Source organism: Pogoniulus pusillus, chromosome 6, assembly GCF_015220805.1.
Source record: "Pogoniulus pusillus isolate bPogPus1 chromosome 6, bPogPus1.pri, whole genome shotgun sequence".
NCBI lineage: Eukaryota > Metazoa > Chordata > Aves > Piciformes > Lybiidae > Pogoniulus > Pogoniulus pusillus.
Window position 1 is genome coordinate 104791 of NC_087269.1, and position 23496 is coordinate 128286.

The window sequence follows — 23496 nt, forward strand, 5'->3', positions numbered from 1 at the left end:
ATCCATCCAGAGGCACCTGGACAGGCTGCAGAGGTGGGCACAAGCCAAGCTCAGGAGGGGCAACAAGAGCAAGGGCAAGGTCCTGCAGCTGGGTGGAGACAATGCCAAGCACCACTGCAGGCTGGGCAGTGCCAGGCTGGAGAGCAGCCCTGAGCAGAGGGACTTGGGGGTGCTGCTGGAGGAGAAGCTCAGCAGGAGCCAGCAGTGTGCACTTGCAGCCCAGAGAGCCAAGCAGAGCCTGGGCTGCAGCAGCAGCAGTGTGGGCAGCAGGGCCAGGGAGGGGATTCTGCCCCTCTGCTCTGCTCTGCTGAGAGCCCACCTGGAGTGCTGCATCCAGCTCTGGAGCCCCTGGGACAAGAGGGATGTGGAGATGCTGGAGAGTGTCCAGAGCAGGGCCAGGAGGATGCTGAGAGGCTGCAGCAGCTCTGCTGTGAGCACAGCCTGAAAGAGTTGGGGCTGTGCAGGCTGGAGCAGAGGAGGCTCCCAGGGGACCTTCTTGTGGCCTGCCAGGAGGTGCAGGGGGCACAGAGCAGCCAGGAAGGGACTGCTGAGGCCCTGGGGGGGTGCCAGGACTGGGGGGGATGGAGCAGCGCTGGAGGGGGGCAGGAAGTGCTGCACCATGAGAGTGGCGAGAGCCTGGCAGGGGTTCCCAGGGAGGTGGCTGAGGTCCCATGGCTGGAGGTGTTCCAGGCCAGGCTGGGTGAGGCTGTGGGCAGGGTGTCCCTGCCCATGGCAGGGGTTGGCACTGGATGGTCCTTGTGGTGTCTGCCAGCCCTGACTGGTTCTGAGTCTGGATGGAAGCTGCAGCACAGCACAGGACAAGCAGCAGTGGATGGAAGCTGCAGCAGAGGAGGTTCCAGCTCCACACCAAGGCACATCTTTGCTGCCAGTGTGCCAAGCCCTGGCACAGGCTGCCCAGAGGCTGTGGCATCTCCTGCCTGGATGCATTCCTGTGCCTGAGCTCTGCCTGCTCCTGCTCCAGCAGGGCCTGGATTTGATCAGCTCCTTGGCACCCTCCCGACCCTGACACCTGCGAGGTGACAACTCCCCAAGTGCTGTGCCCAGCTCTGTGCCACTCGGCCCAGGAAGCACTTGAGGGGCTGGGGGTGCCTGGGCAGGGCAGGGCAGTGAGGCTGGGCAGGGCCTGGGGAGGAGGAGGCTGATGGAAGCCTTCATCACTCTGAGGAGGGGTTTGGGCAGGGAGGGGGCAGCCTCTGCTCCTTGGTAGTGCCAACGGACAGGAGCAGTGGGAGTGGTGCCAGGCTGCCTGCCCCAGCCTGCTGGGTGCCAGGAAGTGTTATGCCAACCCCTGGCCTAGGCTGCCCTGCCCCTTGCCCTGGGCACAGCCGGAGGGCCCTGGCAGCCTGGGGGCATCCTGTCTGGCAGGGGCATGGAGCAGAGCCTGCTGGAGGCCTGGGCAAGGCATGTGAGAGCTGAGGAGGTGCCAGGCACCAGGGCACCCCAGAGGGCAGAGCCTGCAGGTGCAGCATCGGTGCGGAGCCACTGGTGGCATCTCCTGGGCACTGCCCCATGGCATCCTGGGCACGAGGCTGGATGCATCCATGGGAGCTGGGCATGCCGTGGCCATGCCACCTCTCATCACCTGTGGCAGGGCACCAGGATCTGCAGGGCAGGGTCTGTGGGCAGGGCACATCCAGAAGACTTTATTGTGTACAGAGTTGGGCAGCCTGTGCCAGCCCCATGCCACCCTGCTATGGGGCGGGGGGGCTCCGGGACCACCTGCCCCACAGCTCCCCCACCACACCCATTCTGCAGCGGGGGCTGTGGGGCAGGAACTGGGCACTGCCCCACGGCCACACCCCCCCTTGCCCCCCCAGATAAAGTGCACGCAGAGGCTGGGGAGGTGGCACCTGGGGAGTGGCACCTGGCTGGCAGCGATGGCCACGGGGGAGCACCTGGGGGGCAATGGCCGCTGGGGGGCAGCACCTGGGGGGGCAGCACCTGGGGGGGCAGCACCTGGGGGGGCAGCAGTGGCCATGGGGCACTGCCCAGGGGCTGATGCTGACCTCTGGCACTGGCACTTTGCCCATGGTGCCGCCCAGGGTGGTAGGGCCTGGAGCTGTGCCTGGGTCACTGCCCCCAATGTCCCCAGGGATGTCCCCAATGTCCCCATGGCTGTCCCCAGTGTCCCCATGGCTGCCCCCAGTGTCCCCATGGCTGTCCCCAGTGTCCCCATGGCTGCCCCCAATGTCCCCATGGCTGTCCCCAGTGTCCCCATGGCTGCCCCCAATGTCCCCATGGCTGTCCCCAGTGTCCCCAGAGCTGCCCCCAGTGTCCCCATGGCTGTCCCCAGTGTCCCCATGGCTGCCCCCAGTGTCCCCATGGCTGCCCCCAGTGTCCCCATGGCTGTCCCCAATGTCCCCAGAGCTGCCCCCAGTGTCCCCATGGCTGTCCCCAGTGTCCCCATGGCTGCCCCCAGTGTCCCCATGGCTGCCCCCAGTGTCCCCATGGCTGTCCCCAATGTCCCCAGAGCTGCCCCCATGGCTGTCCCCAATGTCCCCAGAGCTGCCCCCAGTGTCCCCATGGCTGTCCCCAGTGTCCCCATGGCTGCCCCCAGTGTCCCCATGGCTGCCCCCAGTGTCCCCATGGCTGTCCCCAATGTCCCCAGAGCTGCCCCCAGTGTCCCCATGGCTGTCCCCAGTGTCCCCAGAGCTGCCCCCAGTGTCCCCATGGCTGCCCCCAGTGTCCCCATGGCTGTCCCCAATGTCCCCAGAGCTGCCCCCATGGCTGTCCCCAATGTCCCCAGAGCTGCCCCCAGTGTCCCCATGGCTGTCCCCAGTGTCCCCATGGCTGTCCCCAATGTCCCCAGAGCTGCCCCCAGGGATGTCCCCAATGTCCCCATGGCTGCCCCCAATGTCCCCAGAGCTGCCCCCAGTGTCCCCATGGCTGTCCCCAGTGTCCCCAGAGCTGCCCCCATGGCTGTCCCCAGTGTCCCCAGAGCTGCCCCCAATGTCCCCAGAGCTGCCCCCAGGGATGTCCCAAATGTCCCCAGTGCTGCCCCCAATGTCCCCAAGGCTGTCCCCAGTGTCCCCAAGGCTGCCCCCAGTATCCCCAGGGATGTCCCCAGGGCTGCCCCCAATGTCCCCAGAGCTGCCCCCAGTGCTGCCCCCAGTGTCCCCAAGGCTGCCTCCAGTGTCCCCAAGGCTGCCCCCAGTGTCCCCATGGCTGCCCCCAGTGTCCCCAAGGCTGTCCCCAGTGTCCCCAAGGCTGCCCCCAGTGTCCCCATGGCTGCCCCCAGTGTCCCCAAGGCTGTCCCCAGTGTCCCCAAGGCTGTCCCCAGCCCTACTGCAGGTAGTGGCATCCTTGAAGCTGTGCTTGGGTTGGGGTCCCCAGGGCTGTGCCCATGTGCCACGGTGGTGGCAGAGCTGGAGGCTGTGGCTGGGTCACTGTCCCCAAGGCTCCTGCAGGCAGCACTGAGTCTGGAAGCTGTGCCCAGGTTGATGTGCCCAGGGCTGCCCTCCTGTGCCCACACTGGTGGCAGCTGTGGGCAGCAGAAGGCTTTGGAGCAGAGGCTGTGTCACTGTGCCCAGGGCTGTGCCCATGTCCCCGGGGCTGTGCCCATGGCTGCTGTAGGCAGCAGAAGGCTTCGAAGCAGAGGCTGTGTTGCTGTGCCCAGGGCCGTGCCCATGTCCCCAGGGCTGTGCCAACGTCCCCATGGCTACTGCAGGTAGCAGATCCTGAAGCAGAGGCTGTGTGGCTGTGCCCAGGGCTGTGCCAACGTCCCCATGGCTACTGCAGGTAGCAGATCCTGAAGCAGAGGCTGTGTGGCTGTGCCCAGGGCTGTGCCCATGTCCCCAGGGCTGTGCCCATGGCTGCTGCAGGCAGCAGAAGGCCTTGAAGCAGAGGCTGTGTCGTGCCCAGGGCTGTGCCCACCTGCCCATGGCTACTGCAGGTCGCAGATCCTGACGCAGAGGCTGTGTGGCTGTGCCCAGGGCTGTGCCCAGGTCGCCAGGGCCATGCCCATGTGCCCAGGCTACTGCAGGTAGCGATAGGCCTTGAAGCAGTGGTTGCCAGAGTCAGCCACCAGGACGTGCCCATCGGGTGCCAGTGCCAGCCCCTGGGGGCCGTAGAGAGGATCTGCAGCAGTGTTGATGTAGGACAGGAAGGAGCCAGAGCTGTCGAACACCTGCGGGGCACAAGTGCCACTCTGTGCCCGAGGCCACCCATGGTGCCCACAGCCACAGGGGCACCAGTGCCCAGAGTGTCCCCGGGGCCACCCATGGTGCCAGCATCCTTAGTGCCACCAGCACCATTACCCATGTCCCCATTGGTGTCCCCAGTGCCCCCCTGCTGACCCCAGTGTGCCCACAGCCCAGACTCCCCCCAGGGCCCTGATGCCCCCTGGCACACAGGGACTTCGTCTGCACCCTGCTGAGCCCTCCCCAGTGGAGGACAGAGCCCAGGTGGGGTGGGGACAGGGACAGGAAGGGGACAAAGGCAGGCTGGGGCTGGCACATCCCTGGCACTGCTGCCATGCTGGGTCTCAGTCTGTGTCCCTGCTGTGCTCCCATGCCCAGTGTCCCCTGGATGCGGCTGTTGCCCAGCCCTGTGCCCGCCCTGTGCCCTGGCACCTGGATGCGGCTGTTGCCCAGCCCTGTGCCCGCCCTGTGCCCGCCCTGTGCCCTGGCACCTGGATGCGGCTGTTGCCCCAGTCGGCCACGATGATGTTGCCGTTGGCATCCACTGCCACCCCGGTGGGGGCATTGAACTGTCCATTGCCCTCCCCATGGGACCCGAACTTGAACAGGAACTCCCCGTCCGAGCTGTACACCTGCGGGCACCGCGGGCACCGCTGGCACCGAGGGGGTGGCACTGCTGGGGTGGCACTGGGGACAGGGTGCCGGGGGGTGGCACTGGGAGGGCAGTGCCAGGAGTGTGGTGCTGGGATGGCACTGGGGAGAGGCAGAGGGGGATGGCAGCAGGGGGCTGGCAGTAGGGGTGGCACCAGGGGCATGGCACCAGGGGCATAGCAGCAGAGAGATGGTACTGGGTGGGGGTGGCACTGTGGAGATGGCACTTGGGGATGGCACCACTGGGGTGGCACTGGGTACATAGTGCCAAGGGGGTGGCACTGGGAGGGCAGTGCCAGGGGCATGGTGCTGGGAGACAGCACAGAGGAATGGCACTGGGGGCAGGCAGAGTGGGATGGCAGCAGGGGGCTGGCAGTGGGAACATGGCACTGGAGGATGGCAGTGGGGGTGGCAGTGGAGGTGGCAGTGGGGGTGGCAGGAGGGTGGCAGGAGGGTGGCACCCACCTTGACGGAGTGGTTGTGGAAGTCTGTGACCACAATCTCGTTCTTCCTGTTGACTGCCACGAAGTGAGGCCCTGGTGGGCACAGGGGTAAGGCACAGGGCACCAGAGCCCAGCCCAGAGCCAGAACTGGCACCAGAGCCCCACTCTAGAACCAGCACTGGCACCGCCAAGCATGAGCTGTGCCATGCCTGTGTCCCCACGGTGCCATCTCAGAAGCAGAACCCAAGCCCAGAACTGGAACCTGAGCCTGGAGCTGCAGCCCAGAACCTGAACCCAGCCCCGATGCCAGCCCCAGCGCCGGGCACAGCGGTGCCACCACCAATCCAGGTGAGCAGTGCCACGTCCCCACGGTGCCATCCCCTCCCCAGACCCCCGGGGCGGTGCGGGGCGGTGCGGGGCGGTACCTGCCAGCTGGCGGTCGGCGGCGCCGCGGGAGCCGAACTTGGTGAGCAGTTTGCCGCTGGGCTGGAAGATGAGCACGGCGCAGCCTTTGCTGTCTGCCACCACCAGGTGCCCGTTGCGGTCCACGGCCACGCCCTTGGGGCCCAGCAGCCTCCCGGCGCCGATCTTGCTCTGCCAACGCAGCGCCTGGCATCGGCACCCGCCCTGGCCCCACCCCGCGGCGCCCGCCGGGACCCACCAGCACCCACAGGGACTCATCAGTGCCCACAGGGACTCAGCAGTGCCCACCAGAGCCCTCCAGGACCCACCAGAGCCCACTGTGACCCAACAGTGCCCACCAGAGCCCATTGGGACCCACCAGCACCTCTGGTGCCTGCTGTGCCCTGCAGAGCCTGCCCCCCAAGCCGTGCCCTCTCCGTGCCCACCGACCTTGAACTTGCCCTCTGGCGAGAAGAGGCTGACCCAGCGGTTGTCATAGTCGGCCACGATGATGTCCCCACCCGAGTCCACTGCCACCCCCGTGGGGCGCTGCAGCTGCCCGGGGGAGCGCCCACGGACCCCGAACCGCAGCCGGAACTGCCCCTCGCTGGAGAACACCTGTGGGCGCGGCGGGCGTGGCGCGGGGTGGGCACACGGGGCGGGGGGCACCAGGGACAGGGTGGGCATGACAGGGGGCACAGGGATGGGGACGGGATGGGGACAAAGACAGGACAAGGATGGGGCAAGGCAGGGGCAGGAGTGTGGCAGGGCAGGGGCAGGGTAGAGGCAAGGGCAGGGGCAAGGGCAGAGCTGGGGCAGGGCAGGGCCAGGACTGTGGCAGGGCAGGGGCAGTGGCAAGGGCAGAGCTGGGGCAGAGCTGGGGCAGGGCAGGGCAGGGCAGGGGCGGGACTGTGGCAGGGCAGGAGCAGGAAAGGGCAGGGCAGGGGCGGGACTGTGGCAGGGCAGGAGCAGGACAGGGCAGGGCAGGGGCAGCAGCAGGGCAGGGCAGGGACAGGACTGTGGCAGGGCAGGGGCAGCAGCAGGGCAGGGCAGCGGCAGGGCAGGGCAGGGCAGGGCAGGGGCAGGGGCAGAGCGGGGCAAGGGCAGCATCAGGGCAGTGGCAGGGCAGGGCAGGGCAGGGGCAGGGCAGGGCAAGGGCAGCATCAGGGCAGCAGCAGGGCAGGGCAGGGCAGGGCAGGGCAGGGCAGCATCAGGGCAGCGGCAGGGCAGGGCAGGGCAGGGCAGCATCAGGGCAGCGGCAGGGCAGGGCAGGGCAGGGCAGGGCAGGGCAGGGCAGGGCAGGGCAGGGCAGGGCAGCATCAGGGCAGCGGCAGGGCAGGGCAGGGCAGGGCAGGGCAGGGCAGGGCAGCATCAGGGCAGCGGCAGGGCAGGGCAGGGCAGGGCCGTGCCAGGCGCACCTGCACACACTGGTTGTTGCTGTCAGCCACCACGATGCGGCCGCTGCTGGAGGCGCAGATGCCCTGCAGGTTGCTGAACTCTCCCTTCTCCCGCCCGCGGCTGCCTGCGGGGCACGGCCGGCAGCTGGCACTGCCCGCACTGGGCACTGCCCGCACCGGGCACAGCCCGCACCGGGCACAGCCCTCGGCGGGGCCGGGGGCTCCAGGGCTGGGCTAGGGGATTCGGCCTGAGCCAGGCCAGGGCTTGCTGGCGGAGGGGGAAAGGGTCCTGGGGGGGGTCCCGAGGAGTCTTGGGGGTTCCTGAGGGTCCTTAGGGTCAGGGCCTGGAAGGGGCAGGGGGCGTCAGGGTGGTCCAGGGAGGGGTCAGGATGGTCAAGGGTGGGGTCGGGGTGGGTTGGGTTGGTAGGGGGGGTCGGGGGGGCTCAGGGTGGTGCAGGGGGGTCTGGGGGTCTCAGGGTTGTCCATGGGCATCAGGGTGGCTCGCGGTTGTCCACGGGGGTCTGGGGGGCTCAGGGTGGTCCAGGTGGGTTAGAGGCGCTCAGGGTCGTCAGCGGGGGGTCTTGGGGGACTCGGGGCGGTCCGTGGGGGTCGGGGTGGGTCAGGCCGGTCCGAGGGCTCGGGGGGGGCTCAGGAAAGCTCCGGGCGGTCCCGCGGGGGTCTCACCCACGCGGAAGATGAGCTCGTCCTCGATGGGGTTGTCCTTGCGCTTGCCGCTGCCGTACATGCTCGAGGGTCTCCGCACCGCCTTCTGCCGCACGTGGCCGCCGCCGCCCCCCGCCCCCGGGGACTTGACCCTGCGCTTGGCGTCGTCGGCGGCCGCGGGCAGGTCGCAGGGGCGCAGTGCGCGGGCGCGGAAGGGGCTGCCGCGGATGGGCTGTCCGTAGAGCAGGATGGAGAGCAGCAGCTCGCCCTCGCCCCGCGCCGTGTACAGCAGCTCGTAGGTGCCGTTCCGGTTGTCCAGCACCTCCGCCTCGGCCGCCGTCCCGTCCGCGCCCGTCACCTGCCGCGGCGGCCACGCTGGCACCGGGTGGGCGGCCGGGAGGCGCCCTCGTGCCCATGCCCTGCTCCATCGCCCCGGGGTGACCTCCCCGTGCCCACCCCGCGGCGCTCCAGGGGGAGACAGGCTCATGCCCCTCCCTCCCTCACTCCACCACCCCAGTGTGACCTCGCTGTGCCCACCCCTCACTTCGTCACCCCAGGGCAACCCCCTCATGCCCACCCCTCACCCCAGTGCGACCTCTCCACGCCCACACCGCAGCGTCCCACTGCGACCTCTCCATGCCCACCCCTCACCCCAGTGCGACCTCTCCATGCCCACCCCTCACCCCAGTGCGACCTCTCCATGCCCACCCCCCGCTCCACCACCCCAGTGCGACCTCCCCGTGCCCACATCGCAGCGTCCCACTGCGGCCTCTCCATGCCCACACCGCAGCGCCCCTCGCCGTGCCCACCCCGTGCCCCCCGGCTGCTCGGGCCGCGGGCGCACCTGGAAGCGCAGCCTGGCACTGCCGCTGCGCACCAGCTCCCCGTCCTTGTCCTTGGTGGTGACGCTGAGCGACGCGGGCTGCCCCACCACGGCCTGCCGCAGCCCCTCGCCCGTGGCCACCGTCTGGTGCGCCGTGGCGCTGGTGGTGACCAGGGTGCCCAGGGCGCGGATGCCCTGGCGCAGGGGCTCGGGGTCGGCGCAGTAGTCGAGCTGCGCGTTCTCGTGGGGCTGCTCGGGCAGGCGCTGCGCCGCCAGCTCCGCCAGGCGCTCCCACATCTGCTTCCGCACCAGCAGCACCTCGGGCGCGGAGCCTCGCTCCAGGACGCGCTCGGTCAGCCGCAGGCTGCTGGCGATGTGCGCCTGGCCCTGCCGCAGCGCCTCCAGCTGCGCCGACAGCACCTGCGGGCACCGCCGGGGCACCGCCGGCGCAGCGTCACTGCGCCGCCGCCAGGGGGCGCCGCCGGCGGGGGGGGAGGCAGGCGGCGTCGGGGGTGGGCACCGCACTGTGGCATGGGGGGGGGCTGGCGTCGGGGGTGGGCACCGCTAGTGTGGCATGGGGCGGGAGAGGGGAGCTGGCATCAGGGGTGGGCACCGCTAGTGTGGCATGGGGCGGGAGAGGGGAGCTGGCATCAGGGGTGGGCACCGCTAGTGTGGCGTGGGGCGGGAGAGGGGAGCTGGCATCAGGGGTGGGCACCGCTAGTGTGGCATGCAGGTGGGCACCATCAGTGTGGCATGGGAACTGTCATCGATGACACAGGGATAGGCACGGGTACCACCACCCCCCAGCACAGGCACGGGGATGGGCACCGCCAGTGGAGGGATGGGAGTGGGCACAACCGCCCCAGCAGAGGGAGGGGCACCGCCAGCGGTGGGACGAGGCTGGGTTGGGCACCCGTAGCGGGAGGACGCAGGCTGCGTGGCACAGCCTCGGCCCCGGCGCCCCGCGGCAGAGGTGGCAGCGCGCCCGCGGCGGTGCCCCCGCGGCGGTGCCCCCCGCGGGCCTCACCTTCTGCTTGGCAGCGCAGGTGGCCTCCAGGTCGCGCTCGAGCGCTGCCCGGCGCTGGCGCAGAGCCTCCTCCAGCTCCTGGAAGGTGGCACCGATCTCGGCGGCAGCCTCCGCGCGGCGCTCGCCGAGCTGCCTGCTGATCTCCGACACCAGCCCGATGGCAGCCGACAGCTGCGGCAGCCTGGCACGGCGGGCACGGCCCGTCAGACCCTGCTCTCTCCCCCCTGCCGGTGCCCTCTCACTTCAGGACCCACGCCCCCCTCCTGGTGCCCTCTCCCCGCTGCTGCTGCCCCTTCCCCTCCTCCCTGCCCCGCCCCGTGCCCAGCTCCAGGCGTGGCACCGCAGCAGCTTCCGCGGGCGGCGCAGCCCTGCGCGGGCAGTGCCCGCGGGTACCTGGCACGGACGGCGTCGAGCTGGAGCTGCAGGGCAGCTTTGTGCTGCTGGAGCACGTCCCGCAGGGGCACCGTGCGGTGCCCTCGGTGCTCGCCGCCGGTGCACTCCTGGCACATGGCAGTCTCGCAGGGCTCGCAGTAGAACTCCATCACCTGGCACCGCCGGGGGCACGGCTGGCAGCGGCGGCCCCGGGTACACCCCCGGGCACCCCCCAGCATGCCCCCGGAACCCCTCCCGCAGACCCCCCCCGGAGCCCCTCCCCCAGCGCCCCTCCCCGAGGTGCCCTCAGAGCCCCCCCAGCGCCCCCTGCAGCCCCCTCGGGACCCTCCCAGCCCTCCCCTGCCCCCCCCATACCTCCTCTGCCTTCCCCCAGACCTCCCCAACTCCCCCTCCCGCAGCCCCCCCGACCCCCCCCCGACTCCCTTAGCCCCCCCCTCAGACCTCCCCACCCCTCTCCCCACAGCCCTGCCCAGCTGCCGGTGCCCGTCGCGGTGCCCACCTTGCCCTCGTGGTTGGGGCAGCAGAGCGGCTGCGGGGGGGCGGGCGGGGGGGGGCTGCCGGGGGGCTGCGCGGGGGGCGGGCGCTGGAGCTGCTCCATCAGCCCGGTCAGGAAGAGGTTGTCCTGCAGCGCGGCCACCCCCCCGGCGGGCACGATGCAGCTGCGGCGGCACAGCGGGCACGACAGCGTCAGGCTCTGCGCGGGCACATAGCCCTGCAGGCACCTGCGGGCACAGAGGGCATGCCAGGGTAAGGGCACAGGGGGCACAATACCAGGGTGAGGGTCTGTGGGAGAAAAGAGCCCTGCAGGCACAGGAGGCATGCCAGAGTGAGGGCATAGCGGGCACAGGGGGCATGCCAGAGGGCACAAGTGGCACAGAGGCACAATGCCGAGGGGAGGCTCTGCAGGGGCACAGAGCCCTGTGGGCACAGCAGGGAGCAGGGCACAGGCGGGGGGGGCGGGGGAGACAGTCAGGGGGCATGCAGGGGCGGCCCAGGAGCAGACGCCTGCAGGGCACATTGAGGGGCAAGGGGTAGGGAGCAGCCAGGGCAGAGCAGTGCCAGGCTGTCCCCACTGGTCCCCAAGCTCCCCTCTGCCAGCCTGGACAGCACTGGGGGTGTGGGGCAGGGGCACAGGCAGAGGCTGTGGCAGGCCAGCTGGGCATGGCAGGGCAGGCAGAGATGGGCAGGGGGGGCACAGGTGCCAGTAGCACTGTGGGCACATCCGAGGGATGGGTGGGCACCGCGGGAGCAGATGGCACTGGGGACAGCCCTGGCAAGCCAGGCATGGCAGTGCCACCTGACCAGGGAAAGGAGGTGCCTGCAATGCCCACCTGATGCCCTTAGCTCTGGCAGAAGGACTGCAGGCAGGGCAGGGGGCACAGGGGCTCTGCCCACCCATGCCCACCCGTGCCCACCTGATGCCCTCACCTCTGGCAGAAGGAGTGCAGGCAGGGCAGCACCTTGGGGCAGCAGAAGTGGTGCCCGCAGATGCCACAGCGCAGCGGCTCCAGCTCTGGCACCAGAGCCGTGCCCGAGGGCACCTCCGCGGCCATCGGCCTCGACCCGCAGGGGGCGCCACAGCTGTGGGGGGGCAGGGTCAGGGAGCAGACACAGACCCACAGCGACCCACTGAGACCCCCAGGGACCCCCAGGGACCCCCAGGGACCCACTGAGACCCCCAGGGACCCACTGAGACCCACTGAGACACCCAGGGACCCACTGAGACCCCCAGGGACCCTCTGAGACCCCCAGGGACCCCCAGGGACCCACTGAGACCCACTGAGACACCCAGGGACCCACTGAGACCCCCAGGGACCCACTGAGACCCCCAGGGACCCCCAGGGACCCACTGAGACCCCCAGGGACCCACTGAGACCCCCAGGGACCCCCAGGGACCCACTGAGACCCCCAGGGACCCCCAGAGACCCACTGAGACCCACTGAGACCCCCAGGGACCCACTGAGACCCACTGAGACCCCCAGGGACCCACTGAGACCCCCAGGGACCCCCAAGGAGCCCCTTAGACCCCCTGGGACCCCCAGGGACTCACTAAGGACCCCCAGGGGCCCCATGGCACCCAGCCCGAGCCCCCTGCCCGTGCCACCTGCGCCCCCCGTGCCCGCCCCGGTGCCGCCCCCCCGTCCCTTCCCGCCGCCGCTCCTGCCCCCCTGCTCGCCCTGCGCCCCTCGCCCCCCGCTCCCGCTGCGGCTCCCGACCCTGCCCCCGCTGCCGGTGCCGCTGCCGCTGCCGGTGCCGGTGCCGCTGCCGACCCCTCCCCGGTGCCGAGCTCCGTCCCGGCGCTGCGGCGGCTCAGGCGCGGCCCCGCCCCTGCCGCCATTGCGGGACACGCCCCGGGCCGGGGGGGCACCGGGGCCGGGGGGGCACCGCGGGGGGCTCGGGACACCGCGGGACACGGCCCGGGGGGAGCGGGGCGATGGGCACCGAGACCGCAGCCGCTGCCCCCCCGCCGGGGTGCCCTCCGGTGCCCACCCTGTGCCCCCCCTGCCGACTCTCTCCCATTGCCCCCTCCCCCCCCCGCCCTGCCTCTTTCTCTCTGTGCCCCCCCCCCCCAGTTCGTGACCCCCCCCAGCCCCTCCACCCCGGGCCTGTCCCTAGCCCCCCCCCAATTCCTCCTGCCCACAGACCCCCCCCAGGCCTCCTTCCTTGCGTCCCCCCCCGCCCCCCCTCGCCTATGTCCCCCCTGTGCCCCCCACTCCTTACCCCCTACTTGTGTCCCCCTCCCCAATTCCTCCTCCCCACAGACCCCCCCAAACCTGTCCCCCCCCTCCTTGAGTCTCTCCCTGCCCCCCCCTCCCCATTCCTCACCCCCCACTCGTATCCCCCTCCTCAATTCCCCCTCCCCCCTCGCCTCCGTCCCCCCCTCCCCATTCCTTATCTCCGACCCCCCCCACTTGTATCCCCCTCCCCAATTCCTCCTGCCCCCAAACCTGCCCCACCCCCCCCATTCCTCACCCCTCCTGGCATCCCCCTCCCCAATTCCTCCTCCCCCCATGCCCCCCCTGACCCCCTCCTCCCTATTGTCCCCTCCCCCCTCCGCCTTCCCCCCCCTGCGCCCCCTCCTCACCCTCAGCCCTCTCCTCGCATCCTCGCTCGGACTGCGCCAGGGCTGGGCAGGACTCAACCACTGCAGCCCCGGGGGGGGTCCAATGGGCTCTGCCCCCTCCCCGTCACGGCACCCCCTCCCGGGGAACCTCCATTGGGGGGGGGGGAAGCGTCGCTACGCGACGCTTCCCCCCCCCCCAATGGTGGTTCCCCGGGAGGGGGTGCCGTGGGATATTGAAGGGGGGGGTCACACACTCCCCCCCAGCCAGCAATGGTCTCGCCCTGACTGCGTCTATGCAGCTCCTAGAGGGGGTTCAAGGGGGGGTCCGCTCTGTTTGGGGTCGCCATGGCAACGGCAGCATCTCCCCCCCGCCGAGGGGTGTGGAGACCCCCACCCAAATGGGAGGAGAGGGGGGAGAGACCCCCCCAAAATAGAGGGGGGGGGGAGGTGCAGGGTATTGAGGGGGGGGGTTGGGGGCGGTCGTGGGGGTGGGTTTGGGGGGCACGGGGGGGGGGGTGAGGGCGCGGGGGTGGCCGTGGGGGTGGGTTTGGGGCATCGTGGAGGGGGTTTGGGGGCATTGGGGGGCCTGGGGACATCGGGGAGGGGGGGGTTTGGGGGCGTTAGGGGCATTGGGGGGCACTGGGGGGGTCGTGGGGGTGGTCTTGGGGGCATTGGGGGCAGTGTGGGCGTGGCTGGCGGTACCGAGGCCATCAGGGTGGCAGCAGAGGGTGCCAGGCCCCGGTGCCAGCTGCTGCCAGGCACTGAGCCGACAGAGGGCACAGCTGCTGGTGGCACTGGGGACGGGAGTGACCTGCTGGTGCCAGGGGTCCTGTGCCCAGCGTCTTGTGCCCTGTGCCCCATGCCCTGTGTCCTGCACCCTGTGCCCTGTACCCCATGCCCTGTGCTCTGTACCCTGTGCCCCGTGCCCTGTGCCCTGTACCCCGTGCCCTCTGCTCTGTGCCCCATGCCCTGTGCTCTGTACCCTGTGCTCCATGTCCTGTTCCCTGTGCCCCACACCAGTGTGTGGCATTGACATGTGGTGCCCAATGTGCCACCATCGTGTGCCAGCTGTGTGGCAGCATCTCACGATGCCAGGGTGTGCTGGATGCCAAGGGGTGATAGTGCCAAAGCTTGGTGGCAGCAGGTGGCACATGGCAGGGACTGGCACAGTGGCCACTGATGGTGGCAGGGGGCTCCAGCCTGTGCTGGTGGCACTGTGGTCGCACTGTGGTGGCACTGCCTGGCATTGCTGTGCAGTGGGTAGGTGCTGGTGGCACTGTGGTGGCACTACGTGGCATTGCTGTGTGCAGGTGGCACTGTGGTGGCAATGCCAATGGCATCAGTGTGTGGCACTGACCTGTGGTACCCTTCTGTGGTGGCAACCTGTGCTGGTGACATGTGCCAGCTGCGTGATGGCAGCAGAGCAGCACAGCCTGGCACAGTCCAATACAGCCTGGCATAGCCCAGCATGGCCCAGTACAGCCTGGCACAGCCTGTCAGAGCCCAGTGCAGCCCAGCAGGAGCCAGTACAGCCTGGCACAGCCTGGCACATCCCAGTTCAAACCAGCACAGGCTGTGCCAGGCTGTGCTGCATCCATTCCTGGCACTGGCATCAGTCTCAGAGACAGATCCATTGCCGGTGCCAGTCCTGGTGCCAGTCCCGGCTCCATTCCCGGGACCCCCAGCTCTGCCCTCCCCCCCCTGTCTCCCAATCCCCTCCCAATCGCTGCTGGAGCCGCAGGAATGGCACAGGGACCCCCCCCGGGCACCTGCACTGCCTGGCACGGCGGGCACGGAGGGGGCGCAGGGGAGGCACTCTGAGGGGGTTATCTGGGGGGGGTCACTCTGGGGGGGGTCACTCTTGGCGTGTCCCCGGGGGGTGTCACTGCAGCCCCCCCAGGCGAGTTGGCAGTGCCCAGGGCTGAGCCTGTGCAGCACTTCCCTGCCCGGCGCCATGGCTCTGTGCCAGCCAGAGAGCCTCCGCCTCAGCAGCTGGCACCGGCGCCGCGCCTGGGGGGCACGGGCGGGCACCGAGCGGTGCTGAGGCATTGGGGGGCGCTGGGGGGCGCTGGGAAGCAGCAGTGCAGGGCTGCTGCCACAGGAGGGCAGCAGTGAGTGCCGAGCGCCCCCTGCCCGGCCCTTGGGCACTGCCCCCTCCTGTGTCCGCCTGCGCCTTGGCAGCTGCCCCCAGAGCCCTCCTCTGCCACCTGCTCTGTGCCAACCCAACGCTGAGCGCCGCAGCCAGGCGCTGCCCGCGGGCACCACCCACACCCCCCAGCCGCACCCCTCTGCTGCTGCCTGGGCACGGAGCTGCACCTGGCAGCCCCCACGGGCAGCCCTCGGGACCTCCGAGCGACCCCACCCGACCTGTGCCACTCACTCACCGCCCCTCCCCCGGTGCCAGCCACCACCCCCAGCCCCTCTGAGCCCCCACCCAGTGCCCCCCAGTGCCCCCAGTGCGGTCCCAGCCGTGCCAGGAGGCTCAGCCCCCCCCAGCCCCTGTGCCAGCTCTTGCCTGCCAGTCCCCCCCCGCACCCTCTGTCGCCCGCAGGGTGGGCACCTCGGTGGGCAGGGGGGTGAGGACCCTGCTGGGCACTCTCAAACGCGGGTGGGCACAGAGCCCCTGGGGGGGGGTCACAATCACCAAGACTCTTCCCAACCCCCGCCCCGGGCACCCTCCCTGGGCACCTCCCTGAGCACTCCAGCACCTCCTGGTGATGCTGGCACCAAGCTGGGGGGGGGGTGGGCACAGGACTTTGCTCGCGGGAGGACCCACTGGGAGGGGGCAGCACAGGATTGGCATCCAGGGGGTGCCCACTCTTTGCCCGCCCTGTGCCGTGGGCAGGGGTCTGTGGGGGTGGTGCTGCCCCTCCCGGAAGCGTGGGGTGGGCACTGCCCCCTGCATGTGAGGCTTGAGTGGTGCCCACCAGGGTGGGCAGGGCTGTGAATAAAGGCACCGTGCCCGGACAGCAGCTGCTGCGCCAACTTTTATTGTGCCAGCCCGGGGGCAGCCTGGGGGGGGCAGTGAGGGGGGGCACACACCCAGTGTGCCAGTGTCCTGGCATCACAGTGTGCCAATGTCATGGTGCCTCACTGTGCCACTGTGCCCAGTGTGTGTGCCAGTGTCCTACCCCAGCATCCCTGTGCCCAGGTGTCTCAGTTTCCCAGTGTGCCAGCCTCCTGGTGCCCCCAGCAGAGGGCATGCTGCTGGTGGTGGCCTCCTGGTGCCCCCTGTTCTGCTGTCCTGATGCCACGGCAGAAGTCCCACTGGTGCCACCACCCCTGATGCCCACATTCCTATGCCACCTGCGCTGTGCCCCCGTCCCCGGTGCCCCCGGTGCCAGCACTGCTGACCCGCGGTGCCCTCAGCGGGGGCCATCCTGGCGCCCCCCGCGCTGCCACCCCCGCGGCGCGGTGCCCGCCGTCAGCAGAGGCCGTGCCCGGGGGCCGGCAGGGGCGGGCGCAGGTGGCGGCAGAGCTGCGGGTCCCCGGAGCGGGCGGTGCGCAGGGCGCAGAGGGTGGCAGCCTGGCAGGGTGCCCCGCAGGGTGCCCGCGGGGGGTGCCCCTTGTGGCGCAGGAACCAGAAGCGGCTGAAGAGCTGCCCCTGGGCCTGCAGGCGCCGCACCAGCTCCTCCCAGGCGCCCGCGAAGGCGCTGGGCAGTGCCAGCGCCTCCCTGGCACGGTACAGCAGCTGCCAGCTGGGCGGCTCGGGCGGGCCGCGGCTCTCGGTCAGGTTGAGGATGAAGGTGGCATGGTCCAGCACCGCGCGGCTGCTGCCCGGGTACTGCCCTGCCACCGTGTAGATCCGGTACCCTGCGGGCAAAGGCAGCCCTCAGCCGCGGGCACCGGCGCGGGGGGCAGGGGCACCGCGGCCGAACGGCGCCGGGCACTGGCAGTGGGGGCAGGGGCACCGGGGCCGATCAGGGGCAGGCACTGGCAGTGAGGGCATCGGCAGTGGGGACAGGGCGGGCAGGGGCACCGGGGCCGATCAGGGGCGGGCACTGGCAGTGAGGGCATCGGCAGTGGGGACAGGGCGGGCAGGGGCACCGGGGCCGATCAGGGGCGGGCACTGGCAGTGAGGGCATCGGCAGTGGGGACAGGGAGGGCAGGGGCACCGGGGCCGATCAGGGGCGGGCACTGGCAGTGAGGGCATTGGCAGTGGGGACAGGGAGGGCAGGGGCACTGGGGCCAATCAGTGGTGGGCACTGGCAGTGGGGCAGGGGGGGCAGGGGCACTGGGGCCGATCAGTGGTGGGCACTGGCAGTGGGGCAGGGGGGGCAGGGGCACTGGGACTGACCAGCAGCAGGCACTGGCAGTGAGGGCACTGGCAGCAGGGGCAGGGGCACTGGCAGCAAGCAGCAGTGGGCAGCAGCAGCAGGCAAGAGGAGCAGTGGCAGCAGGGGGCAACAGCAGTGGGCAGCAGGGCACTGGTGGGCAATGGTACCCACTGGGGAGGCATTGCCCCATGGGCACTGGCACAGGGCAGCAGGGGGCAAGGAACAGGGCAGTAGTGGCAGCATCAGGGGCACTGTGGGAAGTGGCAAGGGTTAGGGTGGCACCATGAGCAGATCAAGGCAAGGGTGGCACTGTGAGAAGGGGCATGTGGCAGGGGCAAGGGTGGGTGGTGGCACCATGGCCATGGGTGGCATCCTGGGCAGCAAGAGTCATAGCCAAGGGTGGCACCAAGGGCACCAAGTGATGAGGGTGGCACCACGGTGGAGGGGTCAGAGTGGCTCTAGGCTCAGAATGACAGCCAGGGTGGCACTGCCAAAGTCAGAGTGGCACCAGGACTAGGGTGAGGCTACAGTGGGGTCAGGACCAGGGTGGTACCAGGCTCCAGGAGAGAGTCAGGGTGGCACTGTGGTGAGAGTGGCACTGTGGTGAGCATGGCAGCAGGGTGGCAGAGGGATGGGGCTGGGGGCAGGGCAGCACGGCAGGCTGGCAGGGCAGGCAGGGCAGGTCCCCGGCACGGCTGGCAGCGCGGCAGGCGGGCAGGGCTGTGGGCAGCATGTCAGAGGGCAGGCAGGGGGCCGGGCAGGTCCCTGGCACGGCTGGCAGCGCGGCAGGTGGGCAGGGCAGCAGAGGGCAGGCAGGGGGCCGGGCAGCTCCCTGGCACGGCTGGCAGCGCGGCAGGCGGGCAGGGCTGCGCACCGGGGTTGAGGCCGATGTAGGTGGTGGCGCTGGGCGCCAGGAATGCCACCGCCAGGGGGCGCCTCAGCGTCTCCTCGTCGTAGAAGAGCTCAAACTCGTCCAGGTGAGTGTGCCCGAAAAACTGCCCCGCGATGGTGCCCTCGAACCTGCCGTGGGCACAGCTCAGCAGGCCGGGCCCTGACCGGGCACTGCCCGCATGCTGCCCTGGCACCGTCCTAGCATTGTCCTGCCATAGCCCTGGCACTGTCCTCACACCATCCCAACACTGCCCTGGCACCATCCTGGCACTGCTCTGCCATGATCTTGGCGTTATCCTGACACCATCCTGGTGCTGTCCTGGCATTGCCCTAGCATCACTCTGGCACTATGCTGGCATTACCTTGGCATTGTCCTGCTATCAGCCTGGCACTGCCCTGGCACCTCCAGCCCCGTGCCCACCTGTTCACTGTGCTGTAGTAGTTCCAGCTCCATGCCCTGGCACTGCCCTGGCACCTCCAGCCCCGTGCCCACCTGTTCACTATCCTGTAGTAGTTCCAGCTCCATGCCCGCAGGCAGTGCCCGGGGGGGATGTGTCCAATGATGTGCACCTGGGGAGGGTTGGCACAGACCTTGGGGGAGGGCTGGGGGCAGCCTGAGCCCCCCAAGTGCCCCCTCAGACCCCCCCAGGAGCCCTTCAGATGCCTTCAGTGCCCCCCGGACCCCCTCAGACCCTCCCCAGACCCCCCTCAGACCTCCTTAGAAGCCCCCAGACCCCCCCAGGCTCCCCCCCGAGACTCCCAGCGCCCCCTGGCGCCCCCTGGCGCCCCCTGCCCGCCGCGCCCCGCGGGGACCTTCTCGCCCTGGCGCTCGGCGTCCTGCAGCACCCGCAGCAGCCACTGCAGCTGCCCCGCGGGGTCGGTGGCGTTGAGCAGCAGCCAGAAGTTGGCCTGGGAGCAGAAGTTCATGTTGAGGGACACCAGGCGCAGGCCGGGGCTGGGCCGCAGCGTGTAGAACCCTCCGCGCCTGCGGGGACGGGGGGGGCTCAGCGCGGCACCCCCCGACGGCGCTGCTGGCCGCCGCGGGGCCCCCGGCCACGGGCAGAGCCAACCGGCACGGGGCGCGGCCCCCCCGGCACCCTGCCAGCACGGGCAACACTGTGCCAGCCCCCAGGCCCCCGCTGCCCTCTCGCCCAGCCCCCCCAGTCCCACTCCTCCAGCCCCCCAGTCCCACTTCCTCACTCCCCCATTCCCACCCCCCGGTTCCCAAGCCCCAGTTCCCCACTCCCCTCTCCCCCAGTCCTATTCCCTCCACTCCCCTCTCCCCCAGTCCTATTCCCTCCACTCCCCTCTCTCCCCCCAGTCCTATTCCCTCCACTCCCCCCTCTCCCCCAGTCCTATTCCCTCCACTCCCCCCTCTCCCCCAGTCCTATTCCCTCCACTCCCCTCTCTCCCCCAGTCCTATTCCCTCCACTCCCCCCTCTCCCCCAGTCCTATTCCCTCCACTCCCCTCTCTCCCCCCAGTCCTATTCCCTCCACTCCCCTCTCCCCCAGTCCTATTCCCTCCACTCCCCTCTCCCCAGTCCTATTCCCTCCACTCCCCTCTCCCCCAGTCCTATTCCCTCCACTCTCCTCTCCCCCAGTCCTATTCCCTCCACTCTCCTCTCCCCCAGTCCTATTCCCTCCACTCCCCTCTCCCCCCAGTCCTATTCCCTCCACTCCCCTCTCCCCCAGTCCTATTCCCTCCACTCCCCCTCTCCCCCCAGTCCTATTCCCTCCACTCCCCTCTCCCCCAGTCCTATTCCCTCCACTCCCCTCTCCCCCAGTCCTATTCCCTCCACTCCCCTCTCTCCCCCCAGTCCTATTCCCTCCACTCCCCTCTCCCCCAGTCCTATTCCCTCCACTCCCCCTCTCCCCCCAGTCCTATTCCCTCCACTCCCCTCTCCCCCAGTCCTATTCCCTCCACTCCCCTCTCTCCCCCCAGTCCTATTCCCTCCACTCCCCTCTCCCCCAGTCCTATTCCCTCCACTCCCCTCTCCCCCAGTCCTATTCCCTCCACTCCCCTCTCTCCCCCCAGTCCCCCCAGTCCCCCATCTCCCCTCCCCCATTCGCCCCTACTCCTCCCTGCCCCAGTTCCCCACTCCCGGCCCCCCCAGCTCCCCTTCCCCCCATTCCCACTCCCCCATTCCCAGGACCCCCACTCCCCTCTCCCTCCAGTCCCCCTCCCCCCACCCCCACTGCCCTCTCCCCCCAGGCCTCCCAGTCCCATTCCCACTCCAGCAGTGCCCCCCGGCCGCGGCGGTGCCCACCGCAGGGTGCGGAGGGCGTCGGGGGGCAGCCAAGGCTGCCAGAGCTGTGCCATGGCCTCGTAGAGCCACTGCGCGGATTGGTTGCCGCCGACGCTGGGCGGGGGGAAGGCATTGACGGGGGTGGCCTCGTGGTTGCCCACGGCGGGGTAGACTGGCACCGCGCCCAGCCGCCCGCGCACCAGCTCGGTCACGGTGCGCAGCGCCCGCAGCTGGTCCGCTCGGCTCTGCTGCCACACGTCGTGGGCAGGGATGTCCCCGGTCCAGTAGACGGCAGCGAACTGCCTCGGCTCGCTGGCACCGCGGGCACCCTGCGCACCAGCCTCGCCGCCCTTAGGGGTCTTCCCCTCGGCCGCCTCCAGCCTGGCACCGGGCTCGGCGCTGCCCGGCGCGGCGAGGCGGGTGCCAGCCAGGGGCTGCTGCCAGGGGCCCACGATGGGCCGGCTGGTGCCCAGGCTGCCGTTGGCCACGGTGCCCACCGCGTGCTGCAGCAGCGCCTCGATGGTGTGCAGGGGCAGGTCGCACTTGCCGTAGGAGCCCCAGAAGCCGGCGCCCCCCGCGGTGCCCAGCGGCGCCCCCCGGCAGCAGAGCGGGTCGGGGCACTCCACGGCGCTGCCAGGCTGGTACTGGCGGTCCCAGTGCAGGTCGGTGAGGAAGAGGATGTGCTCCACGGGCGCGCCGGGCGGGGGCGGCACCGGCGGCCGCACCGGGGGCTTGGGGGTGCTGGGCATGGTGAGGTTCCAGTCGGCCAGGATGTCCCAGTGCCCGCAGCGCTGCCCCAGCAGCAGCCCGCACGCCTCGCCCGGCCGCAGCACCGAGCGCGCCCAGGCCGTCACCACGTCCCGCTGGAACAGCGCCACCGCCTGCTGGCACACCGCGGCCCGTGCCAGCCGCAGCTCCTGGCACAGCCGCGAGGCCACGCGGCCCACGCGCGCCACGTTGGGCTCCGTCTGCGGGGGGCAGGGGGCAGGGGGCAGAGTCGCAGCCTGCTCTGCCACATGGCACCCCGGCGGCACTGCCCGGCGCTGCCCGACGCTGCCTGCCTCTGCCCAACACTGCCCAACGCTGCCCAACGCTGCCCAACGCTGCCCAACACTGCCTGCCTCTGCCCAGCACTGCCCAACGCTGCCCCACACTGCCCAACGCTGCCCCACACTGCCCAACGCTGCCCAGCAGCAGCTCACCCTCCCTCACCCTCGCTCCACATCACCCCTGGGCTCTGGCTCAGCCCAGCCCCAGCCCAGCCTGTCCTGCCCCTGTCCCAAGCCCAGTCCTGTCCCATCCTGTCCCAATCCTGCCCCTGTCCCAAGCCCAGTCCTGTCCCAATCTTCTCCCAGTCCCATCCCTGTCCCAATCCTGCCCCAGTTCCAAGCCCAGACCTGTCCCATCCTGTCCCAGTCCTGTCCGTGTCCCAGTTCCTGCCCTGTCCCGTTCCCAGCCTGTCCTACCCCTGTCACAAGGTCCTGTCCCTGTCCCGTCCTCAGCTCCAGCTCCCCTCTCTCCTGTCCCTCTCTGCCCCTGGCCCCACTGGCCCCACTCTGTCCCTGTCCCAAGCCAGACGTGTCCCAGCCTGTCCCTGTCACAAGATCCCAGCCCAGCTCCTGTTCCCAGCCCTGTCCTGTGACCGACCTGACACCGGCCCTGTCCCTGCCTGTCCCTGCCTGTCCCTGCCTGTCCCTGCTCCCGGTCCCGTCCCTGCCCTGTCCTGTCCCCGGTCTGGCACCAGCCCTGTCCCCATCCCGTCCCTGTCCCATCCCTGCTCCACCAGCGGCTTGTCCCCGTCCCGGTCCCCGTCCCGGTCCCCGTCCCGGTCCCCTCCCGAGCCCGTCACAAGCCGCAGCCTGTCCCATCACGAGATCTGGGCCTTGCTCCAGCTCCTGCTGCCGGCCTGAGCCCTGCCCCGGCCCTGTGCCCACCCCTGCCCCGGTCCCCAGCCCTGTGCCCAGCCCTGTGCCCAGCCCTGTGCCCAGCCCTGCCCCCGTCCCCACCCCATCCCTTGCCCCCTCCCGCACTCCCATGCTGCTGCCTCCTCCTCTTCCTCCTCCCCCACGGCTCCGCTCTTCCCCCTCCGGACGTCCCCACCAGGTCCTCCTCACGCCGCGCACCTGCCCCCCGTGCCCCCTGCCCGCGCCCCCTGCCCGCGCCCCCTGCCCGTGCCCCCTGCCCGCGCCCCCTGCCCGCGCCCCACCTGCAGCGCCACATCCAGCGCAGCGAACAGGACCTTGCAGACAGGGCAGGAGAGGTTCCGCCAGCCCCAGCCCGCCGCCGCCTCCGCCAGCCGCTCCCGGGCCGCGGCCGGGGTCGGCATGGGCAGTGCCAGGGCAGGTGCCAGGGGAAGCGCCAGCAGCAGCGCCAGGGGCAGCGCCAGGGGCAGGAACCGCCACAGCGGCGGCGCCGAGCCCGGACCCAGCGCAGCCATGGCCGGCACTGAGGGGCGGGGCCTGCGCACGGGGGGGTGGGGCCTGCCCACAGGGGGGCGGGGCCTGCGCACGGGGGGGCGGAGCTTGTGTATGGGGGCGGGGCCGAGGTGGGAAGCGCAGGGGAGGGTGGGAGGGGTCCTGCGGCTGCCCCTGTGCCCCTGCCCTGTGCCCCTGTGCCCCTGCCCTGTGCCCCTGTGCCCCTGCCCTGTGCCACTCTGCCCCTGCCCCTGCACTGCCCTGCTCCTGCTGGGGCTGTCAGTGCCACCTGTGCCCTTCCCACTTGGGCTCTAGGTGCCACCTCTGTGCCCTCCCTGCTAGGGCCACTGGTGCCAAGTGTGCCCCTGCAGGTGCCAGGGTGCCCAGAGCCTGCTGAGAAGCAAACCTGGCCAGGACCGGAGGGCACCTCAGAGCCAGCAGCTGATGCCCAGGCAGGACCTCAGAAGTGCCAGGCTGACCCTGGCACAGCTGCTGAGGGTGGTGGCACCTCAGCTCCACTGCTGAGGCACTGCTGGCTGGCACCTCGACCCTGCCAGCTCACCTGCACTGCTGGGTGCCCCTTTCCATGCCCAGAGCCGAGATGCCCTTGGGTGGGTAGCCGCAGTCCTTCCTTGGGCACACTGC

General features: G+C 70.6%; 2 protein-coding genes across 3 annotated transcripts; both read right to left on the reverse strand.

Annotated features, from left to right (window-relative positions):
• Nucleotides 1–3238: 3238 nt before the first annotated feature.
• TRIM3 (tripartite motif containing 3) lies at nucleotides 3239–13119 on the reverse strand. 2 transcript variants are annotated; one of them, XM_064144097.1, is made up of 13 exons: nucleotides 13045–13119; nucleotides 11388–11540; nucleotides 10459–10681; nucleotides 9960–10111; nucleotides 9567–9747; nucleotides 8561–8959; nucleotides 7738–8074; nucleotides 7075–7178; nucleotides 6107–6274; nucleotides 5680–5848; nucleotides 5277–5347; nucleotides 4652–4792; nucleotides 3239–4147 (listed from the first exon to the last, which is right to left on the reverse strand). In XM_064144097.1, exons 2-13 carry the CDS (start codon nucleotides 11510–11512, stop codon nucleotides 3995–3997), a joined length of 2223 nt encoding a protein of 740 aa, XP_064000167.1. In that variant the 5' UTR covers nucleotides 11513–11540; nucleotides 13045–13119; the 3' UTR covers nucleotides 3239–3994. The 2 variants fall into 2 exon arrangements, with proteins under 2 accessions (XP_064000167.1, XP_064000168.1); XM_064144098.1 differs by lacking the exon at nucleotides 13045–13119 and adding an exon at nucleotides 12176–12198.
• A 2878-nt stretch (nucleotides 13120–15997) lies between these two features.
• Nucleotides 15998–22888, reverse strand: SMPD1 (sphingomyelin phosphodiesterase 1). Its single transcript, XM_064144100.1, has 6 exons — nucleotides 22644–22888; nucleotides 20459–21405; nucleotides 19005–19176; nucleotides 18685–18761; nucleotides 18175–18320; nucleotides 15998–16836 (listed from the first exon to the last, which is right to left on the reverse strand). The coding sequence occupies exons 1-6, from the start codon at nucleotides 22872–22874 to the stop codon at nucleotides 16448–16450; spliced, it is 1962 nt and encodes a 653-aa protein (XP_064000170.1). The 5' UTR covers nucleotides 22875–22888; the 3' UTR covers nucleotides 15998–16447.
• Between the last annotated feature and the right edge of the window lie 608 nt (nucleotides 22889–23496).